This window comes from Serinus canaria, chromosome 25 (genome assembly GCF_022539315.1).
Source record: "Serinus canaria isolate serCan28SL12 chromosome 25, serCan2020, whole genome shotgun sequence".
NCBI lineage: Eukaryota > Metazoa > Chordata > Aves > Passeriformes > Fringillidae > Serinus > Serinus canaria.
This window is the reverse complement of record NC_066338.1, coordinates 11,454,799-11,469,853: the sequence shown is the minus strand read 5'-3', so window position 1 is coordinate 11,469,853 and position 15,055 is coordinate 11,454,799. Positions and strand designations below refer to the sequence as shown.

Below are 15,055 nucleotides of genomic sequence, written 5' to 3'. Positions count from 1 at the left end.
GTTTCCAGCCCCATGTTTTCTCCACCACCACCACCTACACTCTCAGCAACACCAACGCCCATCCATCCCAGTTCCAGCTGGGTGCAGCAGGTTTTACAGGTATGCAGCAAACCTCCTGTTCCCTCTCTGCCCAATCCTCCCACACTGAAAGAAACTCAAAACACTCAAATAACACTGACTCCCAGCTCTCAACAGTTCCAACAGCTGCTAATTGCCAATTCTAGTTCAAAGGGAGCTCCCAACCAGGCACTTTAGGGCCGGTGTTTGGGAAGCTACGGCAGCATTCCTCAAGTGTCAGAGGTTTCCTGGCCAGGAGGGAGGGAGGGACACCCCGTGCCTGCACTGAGCTGAGCTCGGGGAACAGGACAGCACAGATTCATCCCAAGTAACTGGGAAGTGGCCCAGGCAAGGATGAGACAGGGATGCAGGGAGACAGATGGTTGTGCGCATTTATTTTCTTTTGATAAAAATGGTGTATGCAAATTACACAGCCATGGAGGCTCCTGGGAAATACCACCCTGCTGGTCCTGGGGAGGCTCTTGGACAGCCTGAACATTCAAACACACCAGAATGGAAGGGGGGGGCGGAGGATGGATCTAAACTGGGAAGAACATGAACTTCAACATTTTCCAGTGAAGCGAAAAGACCGTTAGCTCATTTTTCCATTTCCTTTTTAGTTTTCACACTTGTACAACTGAGCCCACTGAGCACAGGAGTCAATGCCCCTGGACACCTCTGACAAGGAACCACACAACTTGGGCAGAAACACACCTTCCAAACACCTTCCTCTGCACAGCACCTTCAACTCAAGCTCAAGAACAGCACACCTGGTCGCTGCACAGCCCCGGGTTCCACTACACCACCCCCAAAGTGTAAAGAGGCCACACTTCAAATGGAGGTTTCTCACCCACTAACCCTCTACCAGGAGATTGGAGGCACCTGTGAGTGAGGGACACGGGCTCGGTTCATCCCAGGAAACATTAAGACAAATGACATCAGAAATTCTCAGGTAATTTCAATTTTTCTTTTGATCCATTCCCAATAAGACACTGAGAGAAATAACCAATCCCCAAACTTGGCTCAATTTTTTAAATATTTGCCTTAAAGGAGGGCTAGGGGAAGGAATCATGTACAGTTAAAATCAAGCTACTCAAAACACAATCATTCAGGTAAGTAACTAGAAGTATCGCCTCTACCATCTAGAGAGAGAGAGAAGAGTGTCTGAGACAGGGCATATTTAGGAAAAAATACACATCTGAAGTCTCTGTGGCCACGATGAGAACTGGAATCCACATACAAGCCAGTTAAAGAGCATTTCAACATGAAATCTTAACTTAGTAGGAAGGTCAGGGTTAAGCTGTATCTTTTTGTTTTAAATACATGGACAGCTGTCAGATATGAAAATGATGGCGGGCTTTCCGGAAAGATCCCCTGTGCATGTGTATGGATGCATGTGCTGACGTCTGTGGGGCAGCAGGACAGAGTTTAGGAAGGCTGGGAGCCCAGCAGTCTCTCGATAGCTGCGTTGATGTCCCCACCGGTGGCGATGAGTGCCTGCAGATTGGCCTCACGGTTGATGAAGCCCATGGCATTGAGCTGCTCCAGCTGCTGTTGGAATCGCACTTCGGGACTCTGCGCCTGTGAGGGGAAGGACACGGAGCCTGGAGTTAGAAAGCACACGCAGAGCCTGGGGTCAGCACACACAGAGAGCCTGGAGTTAGCACACCCAGAGAGCCTGGAGTCAGAGAGCACACAGAGCCTGTAGTTAGAGAGCACACACAGAGCCTGGAGTCACAGAGCACACACAGAGAGCCTGGAGTTGGCACACCCAGAGAGCCTGGAGTCAGAGAGCACACAGAGCCTGTAGTTAGAGAGCACACACAGAGCCTGGAGTCACAGAGCACACACAGAGAGCCTGGAGTTGGCACACCCAGAGAGCCTGGAGTCAGCACACCCCGAGAGCCTGGAGTCAAAGAGGACACAGAGCCTGGAGATAGAGCACACACAGAGAGCCTGGAGTCAGAGAGAACACAAAGAGAGCCTGGAGTCAGAGAGGACACAGAGCCTGGAGTCACAGAGCACACACACAGAGCCTGGAGTTAGCACACACACAGAGCCTGGAGTCAGAGAGCACACAGAGAGCACACACAGAGCCTGGGGTCAGAGAACACTGCCAGCAGTCCAAGCAGGAACCCTGAGCTCAGCTTCAAGGTCATGTGGGGACAGTCTCCATGTCCCCCTGGGATGTGGCACAGCAGCCACACCAGAGTCAGTCCTGGTTTAGTACGAACAGTGGCAGCAGTGCAGGCAGAAGGATCCCCAGCACACTGAGCTTAAACCTCTTGAAGGGTTCAACACCCCAAAGGGTCAGCCAGACCCCAACACCAAACCTGGCCTAGAGCACCACAGCCACAAGAGACTGTTGGGGACCACAACCCTGAGTGGGGTGAGGTGGGGACCCCCCTGGAGACCTCCCTGCCCATGCCAGCACCCCCTGGGTGTTACGTACTTGAGAGCTTCCTCCGGCCAGCAGCTGGATCATCTGCTGCATGAGCTGCTGTTGAGGGTTACCACCCCCAGCTGGAGAGGCACTGGCCGGCGTCGAAGCAGAGGGAACGGGGTTCTCCGGGATTGTGCTTCCTCCTGTGGAGGACGGGGGCATCCGGGGCATGCCGAAGGAGCCAAGGCTGTAGAGGAAGGCAGAGCATGCTCAGGGGGATGCTGGCATTGGGCTTCCCCCCAGAGTGGGGCAGCAGGGCAGCCAGCAGGCATGACCAGGCTGGCCCTCACTGAGGGCCCTGCTACAGGGCAGCTCTGCAAACTGAACCAGCTGCATCCATGTTCTGGTCACACATGGCACTGGGAGTGAACAGAACTAACAGAAGCCTGCAGAGAACTGCTGTGATGGAGCATGACCCGTGGTGACAGTAAGCAGAGAGCTGAGGACTGCCGGTAGATCAGCCTGCCCCAGCACACCCACCCAGCCTTGTGTGTGTCTGTCCATCTCATACTGCTCTCCAGAGATAAAGCTCTTGAGTTCAGTCCACACTAAATGCAGCAAACAAAGGATGGGGGAAGGACCAAGTGCATTCCAAACCTTTTCTCCAAAAACAAAGGGTCAAGGACTTCCCAGTGAAGGACAAGCAAGCAGCAAGTGCCAATTAGCTGGCTCAGAGGGGCCTGCAGGCACACACCAGCACAAGTCCCCATGACAGACCGCCCTAAGCAGATCTCCTGGATGAATGCAGAGCCAGTTCTGCCTGCTGGTGCTGGGCACGGCAGTTCTGCTCTGGAGCGCTCCGTACCTTGGCACTAATCCGGGGGCCTCCGTCTGCAGCGTCTGGAGTCCCTGCTGGATCTGGAGCAGGGCCTGCATGGCGCGGGGGTTGGTGAGGATGGACAGCGAGTCCGGGTTCTGCATCTGGGGACCAAGGCAGAGACACACCACGGTACCAACCAGTGAGAGCTCAGGCAGCCAGAGCTCCAGCACTGTCACACCCGGGCGGGCGCCAAGCTGCGCCTCTTGCCCGCAGCCAGCGCTGCCCTTCGTGTCTGGATCCTCCTCCGAGGCTCCAGACTGCAGGGCTCACCTGCAGGGACACTCACAGAGCTCACATCAGGTTTCCTAAATGAATTGGCTGAATCAGATTAGAACTGGGGACACGTGCCTTTGCATTCTGATTTACCTAAGAACCAGCTGCTCTAGTGCAATTAACTGTGTCATTTTTGTAAACTCAACACAGTGAGAGACTGTCTACACAGGGGTTCCAAGTAGCTTAACAAGCCTAATCTGGAGTCCACCTTTCAGTAACTCAGATGAGTTAATTCAGACCACCTTTTCTAACCATGTTCTTCCTCTTTGTCTCCCCTGTGCAACCCCCTTCCTTCCTCAGCCCAGCCCCCCAAGCCCACATGCTTCCTAGTGCATTGAACCAAGCAGCTGAGACCCTGCCTGTCCCACAGTGGGGAGAAGCTCTGGAGCCAGGGGCTGAGGGCAGCACAGGGCCAGCCAGAGGCCTTTACCTGCTGCAAGAAGACAGGGAGCTGAAGGCGGAGCTGTTCTTGAAGCTGTGGATTCCCAGCAAAGAGGGGGACATTTACCATGATCTAGCAAGAGACAGCACATGTAGGTAGGGTCAGAGGGTTGCTGCCACTTGCTGTTAAACCCTATGCAACTAAGCCATGAAGAACAGGTCACTCATGGGGCCCCTGACTCCCTCCCTGGGCTTTCAACATGCTCCCCTGCTATGGAGGAATCAAAATGGGACAGCTCAATTCCTGACAGCAGCGTTGAACACGGGCCACTTGGCCACAGGCAAAGAGAAGGGCCATTCCAATGTCCCTCTGAGAGCCACCTCTTGTGTTAGGGGCTCTGCAAAACACACTGGGCTCAGAGCTGGGGCTGCCTTCTGGCTATTGAGAAATACAACCAAACTGTGTATTCACTCTGCTCCAGCATCTGCAGGAGGAACCAGTTGGACCCCAGCAGCAGACTGACACCTCACACTGAGCTCATGGCCTGCCTGGCAACAGCAGATAACTGCAACACTTTTACCTGTGCTGCAAAGTCCGGGTTCTGGGCAAGAGTTTGCATCATGCTCCGCATGTAGGGGGCAGAGATCATATTCTGCATCAACTGAGGGTTTTCAGAAATCTGCTGCAGGAGTCCTTGCATCTCTGGGCTGTTGAACATGCCTGCAAGGGGAAGGGAAGACAAAGGAAAACCTCTGATGAGCCTGAGCACCACTGCATTGCCGGGAACACAATGTGACAGGCGACAGCACTGCCTGTACTCCTGGCCAGCAGCAAAAGAGGGCTGTGGACAGCCATGGCAGCGCTCGGCTGGCCATTCTCCTGCTCCTGAGAGCTTCAGGGACAGCAGAGTTCCCAAAGGAACCATCCAACAAGTGCATCAGAATAATTAATTGGTGTCTGCAAGTAGGCTAGACCCATTCCTCTGGATAACAGCCACAGACAGGGCTCAAATGCCAGAGGAACCAGCCCTCCAAGAAGCCTAGGTGACCTGCTCAGCCAGCAGCACCCTCCAGCTCCTCCCTCCCTTACGTACCAGCGCCGATGCTGGCAGCATTCAGCCCAAAGGGGTTGGACACAGTTGGGGTGCCCTGGGTGGTTGCTGAGCCCGTGCTCCCTTCACTGCTGGGTGCCTGACTCTGGGAAGCAGGGGGGGTGGGGCTCCAGGGGTTGGGCAATGGCTCTCTGTTCTCCGTCCGCAAAGGCTGAGAGCTTGAGCTGTCAGAATTCCCCGTCAAGGAAGAAAAAGGATTGCTGCCAAACTAGGGAGAAGAAAAAAAAAAAAAAAAAAGAAACAGATGGAATCAGTTAGTCCCAGCAGACCAACCCCAGCACTGAGCAAGCCGGGGAACAGCCGATCATATTCAGCCAAGTCCAGAATTTGCTAAACATGCGCCATGATCCGCCTCCTGAGAAATCTGCAATCCACAACACACCTCACTCAGAAAAAGACCAGGCTCAGGAGTGGCCACAGCCCCAGATTCAGCTCCCAAATGCAGGGCTTCAAAATGCCCTTGTAAAACCAGCACCCTGACATAGCAGTAGGTAATGCTGGACTGGAGTATGTCTGCACAGCCCTCTGCAGCCAGGCCTGTGCTCCCTCCTCCTGCACTACCAGCCAGCTGGACCTGAGCCAGCTCCATTCTGAAGGCGTCAGGCTCCAGCTAATCCAGTGAGCAGAGGGCTGGGCTAACAGTGACAGGGCCTGCCTATCAGTGAGGGCTGGCATCCAGCCTGCTGGGGGACTGGAGGAGCCAGAGCAGGTCTCTCCTCTGACATCTCAACCCATGTCACAAGAGGCACTGCACCATGTTCTCTGGCCAATGCCTGCCTGGAGTGGAGCCATGCTGTAGGAAAACTGCCCCATCAGCAGAGGGGACAGGGAAAGACCCCCTTCCCACACTACACCCCACTCACAGAACACAGCCATACCTGCTCCCTGGCTGCACTAAACATGGGCTCCTGGATGTCCGTGTACATCCGGCGCAGGGCATTGTATCCTCCTGGAATGCTCTCGAGGTTACTCAAAGCACGGTCCTGGTTCCGCATCATCTCCTGCATCATGGCAGGGTTACGAGCCAATTCCATCGTCTGGGAGAAGAACGAAAAGGTGGAAAGCTCAAGCTCCTCTCCCAGGAGAGAGAGAGGATAATTAAACCCAATTCACAGGCAGAGAGCAAAGAGATCATTTGTCCAAGCAAAGAGAGACCAGGGATCCAGGCTCCTCCCCAGCCTTGCTCAGCTCTCTTCCTTCTCAGCCTCAGTTCAGCTCGACGAGACTGTTCTGTTCCTAAGCACTATCAGGACATCCAAACACCCAACACCCATATGTTCCCACTCAGACTGGATGGACTACATACAACAACTAGGAAGGTGGATCCTTCCACCCTCTCCAGACTTTTGATGGGTCTCCCCTGAACAAAAAATATCCAGGTCTCATTTGAGAAACTGCTCAAGTACAGATTAATCACAATTTAGTCCTGCAGCTCTGGAATTTCATGTATGGCCAACACAGCTGAAAGCAGAAGGACTGAGAAGCAGATGCAAACGAGGCCTGTTCAGCACAGCCCTCTTGACAAGCCTTCCCAGTAAAGAGCAGAGTCCTGTTAATGGCTATTAACACCCAGATTCTCACTGACACCTTAGGATTCCCTTACCATGAACTTTTGGTCTTCCTGACAGTCAGTCCTCTTGGACATGGGTACTCTCTGCTCAGGGAAAAATGACAGCCCTCTGGGATCCCAGCCTACACTAATGCTCCCCACTGATACAGGTAGTGAAACATTCACTGTACAGCTCTGGAGTCTCTACATAATCTGTCAAGAGGACTAGAGAGAAACAAAGAGCTTTTGCAGTAGCTTCACTTCTCCAGCACTGTTTTTACTCCCATTCCTGAATCACAACACAGTAGCCTTGCTAGGAAAATCCCAGCATCCCTTTTTTTCCCAATACACCATGAATTCAATAGCTCTGGAAGGAAGAAAAGAGTTGCAAGGATGTGGGTTGAGTATTTAGTATTCACATAACTCAAGACCACCATCTGTTTGTGGGGAGCTCACAGCAGGAAGGAAAAGATCTCCAAAACCACTGCTCTGGCATTCCCACTCCTCCTCTGCAGTGCAGACACTGATGTTGGTCCACAAAGACTCTCCTCAACACTCTTTACTGAGCCCTGGTGTGACTCACCTGCCTCATGAGCTCTGGGTTATTGAGCATGTGGCTTATCTCTGGATTTCGCTCCATGAGCTGCTGCATCTGGGGATTGGCCATGATCATCTGCCTCATGAGGTCAGGGTTAGACATCATGTTCTGCACCAAGGGATTCTCCATGATCTGGGAAAGCATCTCCGGGTTGGACATCAGCTGCCGCTGCATCTGCTGCTGGAGCTCCATGAAGTTGGCAGAGCCCATGCCAAGGTTGCCCAGCCCAGTGATGCCACCGAAGCCAGCTGGAGAGGGAACAACACACGGGAAGAATGAGTCAGTAACTGTCAGCAACTGCAGAAGAGGACAGGCACAGCAGCTGAACTGCATCCCCACAAATGCAGGGGTACCCTGTATGAGGTACCCTGTATGAGCTCTGAGTAAGGACATCCCTACACACACACTCTTCACCAAGTGGCACTACCTTGAGCAGGGACACAGAGGTGTGCCATGGGAGTGACTCATGCAAAGCCCATGGCAGGCAGAGACAACAGCAGGGGTCAAGAACCCCAACTCCTTGGTCTAATCCCAGAAAATTCTTCCTTCTCCCAGTGCCCACTTACACAGGATGGATGCAGCACTGTTGGGGCCTCCATCTCCAGGACCTCCCACGCTCCCCGACCCACTGCTCCGTCTGCTGCCGCTCCCTGCGTCCGGACCAGCACTGCTGGATGTGGAGGGCTGAGATGGGGCAGCAGGAGAAGAAGGGCTTGCAGTGGGGGCAGAAGCAGCATTGGGGGCAGAAGAAGCAGATGTTGAATCTTGGACCCTGCAAAGCATAAAAAGTATTAAACTCCTGGTCCTGGGGAAGGGCAAGGGGAGCTCTCTGCAGGGACACTGGATGTGCACCCTACGGTGACCGGGCTCCCAGCACAGCAGCCAGCCCAGCTTCCACCCCACGTCTGCCTGCACTGATGCACAGCTGTGCTCCCAGATGCCTTCCATTTGCTGGAATCTGCCTCCCATCCTGAAGCACTGCAGCCCCTGACATGTCCTGGCCCACGCAGAGCGCCTGGACGGGTCTTACCCTGAGTTGTATCCAGCTCTTCCTTGAATCCCACTGAACTATTTACTGCAGCCATATCCTTAACAATGAGTGTGCTTCAAACAGCAAAATCCTTCTGCTGCTCCCACAGAAACCACAGGAGGTTACAGCAGGGCTAGTGCTTGGGGTAAACAACAATGTTCACTTCTGAATATTCCTATCAGTGCTTCTGGGGCAAAAAGAAGCATCAGCATTACTGTACAAAGAGGGAAACTGAGGCACGAGGCAGCCAGCACCTGTCTCACAAAGCCATGGAAAGTTTCTGGCCAGCTTGACTCCAAATTCCCAGCTCTGCCACTGGCTGCACCTTGATGCAAGGCTCCTGCTCCAGCACAAGTTGTCTGGAGTTTCTTTTAACCCACCCACACAGACACTGTGCTGTAAGCCACCACGCAGGAGGTGCTGGACATCAGCTTTGCTGAATGCACCAACCCAGGTTAGTACCTTCTTACCACAGTTACTCCTCAAGAGTGTTACAGGAATTTGGAGGAGTACATTTAAAGATTTTCTGAAGCCTCTGCAGTCATGACAGTGAGCCCTGGACTAGTGCTGAAGAGCTTTCATTAAATTAGACCACAAAATTCACTTTACTCACCTCAATAATGCTATTATACCTCTGACAGTAAGAACAATTATTTCCTGATTTTTTTTTCCCAAACCAATAATTGTTCTTTTTCTCTATCTCCCTTTCCTTTTTCACTCTTCTAGAACCTGAAAAATCAACCCTGAAGGCCCCTGTCCACTGTCCAGACTAACCTGACTGCTGCTGAAAATCACTGGCCACTGAGAGAAGCAAAGAGTAGGGAAACAAAGCAAATGGGAAGCTGAACAAGAAAGGAAGAAGGAAGCCAGAGAAAGGGCACTTGGTTTCACTCAGCCTCTTCCCACAGGAATGTAATGTCTTCAGTAAACACTCTTCTAGGACTATTAGCAGGAGAAAAATGAGCAGCCCAGGACAGCTATGACTCCCTCTTTGAAATGGTTCACCAATACCACATTTATAGTGGAGACAGCAGAAACAGCACCAGGCTCTCAGGCTACCTGGAGAGGCAGAATCCAAGGAGAGGCTGCAAAACCTGGCAGCAAACTTCCTTGTGGTTGTAAAAGAACAGGTGGGAAAAAAAAAAGGGGGGGGAACCTCTCTTGATTAATGCAGCTCCTCCAGGGACAGCAGAACTGCACAGAGACACAGCCCTGGAGCTCCTGGGAGCTGGGGCTCACTGTGCCCAGAGCCTGAGGCACGGCTGAGAAGGGCCTTCCAAGATCAATGAAATGTGGCTGCAACTAAAGCACAGCAGCTGTTCCCAAAAGCCTTCCATGCCCACCACCCTTCTGGAAAGTGCTGGGAAGAGCTAAACCTGCAGGATCCTGAGGTCTGTGGTGCTCCTGAGCAACATCCCTACAGGGAATTGCCCAGGTGTACCCACGAGTGAACCCCATAGTACCCTGTGCCTGCACAGCATCCACTGCCTGCCCCAGCCTAGGCAGCTGTGCCTGCAGGGGCCACACAGGGCATGTGTGCCTCCTGTAACACCTCAGAGAGCCTGAGGAGGTGACAGAAAACCCAGGTATTAACACAAATTCACTGGGAAAGTGATTTCTCGTATCAGCAACTTTTCCTAGAACTTTTGCTGGTTTGCTAGAACCAGCATCCATTTCTGATGGGTTCTTCCAAGGCAGACACACACACACACACACACACACACACACACACGAGTATGTTGAAGGAACAGCCCCTCCAGGTACCTGCCATACACCATTACAGCTGTGTCATCCATGGACAGGTTAGTGACAAACCCCACTGCTGTGTGCCACAGCTGGGGCAGGGAAAGCTCACCAGGATCATCACAATCAGTTATTCCCACCCCCATTTGACCCCAGCCTCCCCAAGACCAAGCTCTTACTTCTGCGGAGTCTTAATGACCAAGTGAACAGTGAGCCCATCTTTGATCCCATGTTGATTCAACGTGTCTCCATCCTTCAGGATCTTCCCAGCAAAGATCAGAACCAGCTGATCCTGTTTAGCTTTAAACCGTCTAGAAATCTCTTCTTTGAACTGAAAAAGAAACAGCATTTTTCAGGCAAAGGACTGGTACCAGCAGCATAAAGCTCCAGGGCTCACATCCACTCTGGGAGCAGGCCAAGGAACTGGCCAGCCCTCAGAGCCCATGAAGGTACCACACAGTCACCAGGTGCTGATGATGTCTGAGCTGTTAATGAAAACCAAACCAAAGCAAAGACAAGCTCTGAAATCACAAACTATTGTGTAATCTCAGAAAAAACAGAGCCATTCCTTTAGAAGAGCTGAAGGCTTCCAAAGCCAGACCAGTTGTGCTCCAGGCCTAACCCAAACACACCGTTTATGCTGAATGACTGAACTGGTTTCATCTGCTCATTTGAGCTCTTTTTCTACCTAAGGAAAGCCAAACTCTGATTTAATACAGGACAGAGCTCTATGGAAAAGGCAATAATCCTTTATCAGCCAATGGAAATAAACTAGGTCTTCTCCAATTCCTATTTCTGCAACTGAATTCCCTGTGAGCATGCCACAGGGCATGGACACCTCTTTCTTACTGAGTGCTGTGCTGGGATTTACACCTGCAAGCAAGACTCTCACTGCTGGCCCTGCTGGGGCATTCCCAGATTGATTTGGAGGAAATAAAGCCCTGCACTTGGAAAACACAAACTAAAGGGAATTCAGAGGGGAAGGCCAGGATGGAGAGTGAAACACATGCTGGTTTCAGAGCTCGCAGTCTTTGCAGCAGAACTCTAAAAGTAAGGCAGGACACAGACAGCCCTGGCCCCAGATCACCCTGTCTGTGCCCTCCCTCCACAAAGCCATCACTCCACACCCCCCTTACCAAGGGACTCCCCGAGGGAAAGGATCAGGAGGGCCCCACGTGCACAGCCCCTGCCCACAGCATGAACTGCTGCCCAGAGATCCCTGCCAGGCCCTTCACACACCGACCTCGTGCCCTACGCCCAACCAAAGTGTGCAGCCAGACAAACGCAGAGCCCATGACACCTTGTCCCAGTGGGCATTGCCACTTCCTCAATGCCAGGACCAGCCCTAGAGCCCGCCCCTGCCAATCCCAGCCTTTGCTAAACGCAGCTCTTGGCAATCCCAGTCCTCTCCCGCTCCCTAGCAGGTGCACAACCCCCCCACCCCAGCCCACCCGATGTTTCCTTTCCTCCACCTCATCCAACGTTGGCCCCAAACATCTGCCCGGCCCCTCGCCCGCGGAATCTGCATCCAGAGAAGTCCAGATGTACGCCAGGACCCCTAGATGTCCCCCCGGCAGCCCCCCCGCACCTCTGCCCACAATCCCAGCATTATTCCCACCCCTCCGCTCAAGGAACACTCTCCCCCGCCCCCAGACCCCACCCGGTCCTTCACATCCCTCCCACTGCCACCATCCCCAAAGCCGCTCTCCGAGTCCCTCAACTATTGTGGTTTCGACACCTACGACTCCTCCCGCAGGTGAGCCCCCCCAGACCACCTCCAGACCCCTCCAAAGGCCTCTAGCACCCGCCCTCCTTCAGATCTCCCCGCTCCCTCCCACCCTGGCTCCAGCAAGGCCCAAAGGCCCGCGCTGCCCCGAAAAGCCCCCGAACGCAGCCCCAGCCCTGATCCGGGTCTCCAAGAGGCTCCTCGGACCCTCTGACCGCCCCCCAGCCCACAGCACCCTTCCCCCCGCTCCTCACGCGCGCCCAAAATTCCTCCCCGGCCCCAAACTCAGGTCCCTTCTCAAAAACCCTTCAGCGCACCCCTCGATCCCTCAGCCCCCGCAGACCAGCCGCCCCCGCCCCTCAGCACCCGCGGCAGCGCCCCCCAGGCCTCTCCGCCTCCCCGGCCTGCCCCCGCCCCCACCTCGCGCACGGAGGCGCCATCCGCGATGACGATCTCCTCCTTGTCCTTGGGGGTCTTCACGGTTACGCGGATGAGCGCCCCGCCGGGCCCTGCCTGGCCCTCCCCGCCAGACCCGGGGCCGGGGCCGCCGCCGCCGCCGCCGCCGCCGCCACTCGGCTCCGCCATCTTCGCCGCCCGCCGCCAGCCCGGGCCACCGCCACCACAGAGAGCCGGGAGCGGCGCCACAGCGCCTCCTCGGCCCGAGACAGCGCCTCCCGGCGGCCCGGAGGAACAGCGGCAGCGCGGGGGCGGGCGGACGGAGCGGAGCGCGAAGGCGGAACGGGAGCGGAAAGAGGCGGCCAGAGCCTGGGGAGGGGGTGCAGCCTGCAGGGCCCCGCCGGTGCCTCCACCGACCCCTCTTTCACCGGCCCCATCCCCGATCCCCGCGGTCACCGAGGGCCCGCGCCTGCCCCGCCCTCCCTGCTGCTGCCGAGGCCCCTCTGGAGTCCCGGCGCCCGCGGGGACAGCAGCGGGGCCCGGGCGGGACTACAGCCCCCAGAATGCTCCGGGTCCGGCGCGGCCCGTGACGGCCCCGCCCGGCGCGGCCGCACCCCCGCCCCGCGGTGCCGGCGGCGGCCATGCTGCGGCCCAAGGCCCTGACGCAGGTGCTCAGCCAGGCCAACACCGGCGGCGTCCAGAGCACGCTGTGAGTGCGGGGGGCCGGGTGGGGGGCGGCTTTCCCCGAGCGGGCACCGGGCGCTCCGTGATGCGGGGTGACGCCGCTGCGGGGAGATGCTTTCCCTGCTCGGGACTGTTTCCCTCGTACCTACCCCGATGGTAGGCAGTACCCACCAGGTACTGCCGCTCTCCGTGCCCCAGGGGATGCTGCCCCTGCCCGGAGATGCTGCGTGCCATTCCCCCGTCCCTGCTCCTGCTCCAGACCCTGCTCCTGCTCCTGCCCATGTCCCTGAACCTGCCTCGGCCATGCTGCCCCTGTCCCTGCACCAGTGGATGCTCCCTGCTCCTGCCCTGGGAATGCTGCCCCTGCCCAAGGATTCTGCCTGCCTTTCCCCAGCCCCTGCTTCTGCTCCTGCCTCCTGCCCGGGGGTGCTCCTTGCCCCTGTCCCTGCCCGGGGATGCTTCTTTCCCTTGCCCCTGCCCAGGGATGCTTCTTGCCCCTGCCCCTGCCCAGGGATGCTCCTTTCCCTTGCCCCTGCCTGGGGATGCTCCTTGCTCCTGCCCCTGCCTGGGGATGCTCGTTTCCCTTGCTCCTGCCCCTGCCTGGGGGGGGATGCTCCTTGCTCCTGCCCCTGCCTGGTGGGGGATGCTCCTTGCTCTTGCCCCTGCCTGGGGATGCTTCTTGCTCCTGCCCCTGCCCGGGGATGCTCCTTGCCCCGGGATGCTCCTTGCCCCTGCCCGTGCCCGGGGATGCTCTTTGCCCCTGCCCCTGCCCAGGGATGCTCCCTGTCCCTGCCTGAGGAAGGCGAGGGGCTGGGCCCTTCCAGAGGCAGGTGTGGGACTAGGACCACGCACCCTGCATGGAGCTGGGCTACAGATGCTGCTGGCATTGTGCCCAGTGTGTGGGACTCCTGATGTCTGGTGCTGGGATGCCTTGTGCAGAATGCAAGGGCCATGCACAGAACTGGGGCTGTGCACAGTCTTTGTCTCCCAAGGCTCATGCCAGCCTGTGGCAGGTCCTACTGCTTCAACAGACAGATCCACCACAGCCCTGCACTGCCTTGCTCAGGCCTGGGGACACTGCAGAGCTTTCTGGCTTTGAAGCCCCCCACCCCTTGCCAAACCCCTGCACAGTGGGAGTGTGTTGGGACTGGTCGTGGGGGAGTTTGTTCTTCCCCTGGTGCTGAAAGGAGGTCTGGTGTTAGAGGCATCCGTTTGCCCTACCATATCCTTGCCAGGCTGCTGAACAACGAGGGCTCCTTGCTTGCCTACTCGGGCTATGGGGACACTGATGCCAGGGTCACTGCGGCCATCGCCAGCAACATCTGGGTGGCCTACGACAAAAACGGGCACCAGGCGTTCAATGAGGACAACCTCAAGTTCATCCTCATGGACTGCATGGTATGTGGGGCTGGAGCCAGCCCTGCCCTCCCTGGGGACGTGCCTGTGGTGCCAGGACCCTGCTGGGTTCCAGGCCAAGCTGGGGTGCAAAGGTGCTGTTTCTCCCTGGGCAGGAGGGGCGAGTGGCCATCACACGGGTGGCAAACCTGCTGCTCTGCATGTACGCCAAGGAGACAGTCGGATTTGGGATGCTGAAAGCCAAGGTAAGGGCTGGGCAGTCTGCAGGGCTGCATCTCTGCTTTGGTGTGGGGAGGAGCTGTTGAGGAGCATTGGGATGGAAGGGCTGGAGGCAGCTGCGGTGCCTGGGCCACTCTTTGCACCTTGCAGAGACTCCTGTGTCCGTCGTGCCTGCCCAGGCACTGCATGACACCTTTTTAAGGTTCTAAACTGAAACATAAATTGCAATAAGCAAGTGGGCAGTGGGCACATGTGTTGCAAAACCCACCTGAGCGTGGCTCACGCCATTCTCTGCTTACAGGCACAGGCTCTGGTCCAGTACCTGGAGGAGCCGCTCACACAGGTGGCTGCATCATGAGCAGGGCCCTGAGGTGCCACTGGGCTCTGACAGCATCACCATCAGCACCGTGGGTTGGGCATGAGTGGCCCCACGGGCATCCCAGGGCTCCAGTGTGGTCTGAAAAATGAGGTGGCAGGAATGCAGAAGCTGGGGTGAATAAAGTGTGTTTGATGCTTGTGTCCATTGTGTCTGTTTGGGGGAGCTGAGGCGTAACACAGCTGGACTGGGCAGTGTTTGGGGGGTGCCCATTGCCCCGGGGAAAGACAAGAAGTTGCAAGGGGCTGTTGTTAAAGGAGAGGGAGCCGAGCCCTGGCACAGCCCTGCTGGT

General features: G+C 56.1%; 2 protein-coding genes across 4 annotated transcripts; one reads left to right on the top strand and one right to left on the bottom strand.

Annotated features, from left to right (window-relative positions):
* Window positions 1-431: 431 nt before the first annotated feature.
* On the bottom strand, window positions 432-12,340 carry UBQLN4 (ubiquilin 4). 2 transcript variants are annotated; one of them, XM_030230356.2, is made up of 11 exons: window positions 12,153-12,340; window positions 10,186-10,337; window positions 7,800-8,005; window positions 7,219-7,481; window positions 5,965-6,123; window positions 5,069-5,294; window positions 4,556-4,695; window positions 4,024-4,107; window positions 3,306-3,421; window positions 2,510-2,687; window positions 432-1,638 (listed from the first exon to the last, which is right to left on the bottom strand). In XM_030230356.2, exons 1-11 carry the CDS (start codon window positions 12,315-12,317, stop codon window positions 1,486-1,488), a joined length of 1,842 nt encoding a protein of 613 aa, XP_030086216.2. In that variant the 5' UTR covers window positions 12,318-12,340; the 3' UTR covers window positions 432-1,485. The 2 variants fall into 2 exon arrangements, with proteins under 2 accessions (XP_030086216.2, XP_050840662.1); XM_050984705.1 differs by lacking the exon at window positions 4,024-4,107.
* On the top strand, window positions 11,452-14,906 carry LAMTOR2 (late endosomal/lysosomal adaptor, MAPK and MTOR activator 2). Of its 2 annotated transcripts, none has more exons than XM_009099263.4 (4): window positions 11,452-11,762; window positions 14,048-14,210; window positions 14,324-14,413; window positions 14,689-14,906. In XM_009099263.4, exons 1-4 carry the CDS (start codon window positions 11,569-11,571, stop codon window positions 14,743-14,745), a joined length of 504 nt encoding a protein of 167 aa, XP_009097511.1. In that variant the 5' UTR covers window positions 11,452-11,568; the 3' UTR covers window positions 14,746-14,906. The 2 variants fall into 2 exon arrangements, with proteins under 2 accessions (XP_009097511.1, XP_030087444.1); XM_030231584.2 differs by lacking the exon at window positions 11,452-11,762 and adding an exon at window positions 12,689-12,837.
* Window positions 14,907-15,055: the final 149 nt, after the last annotated feature.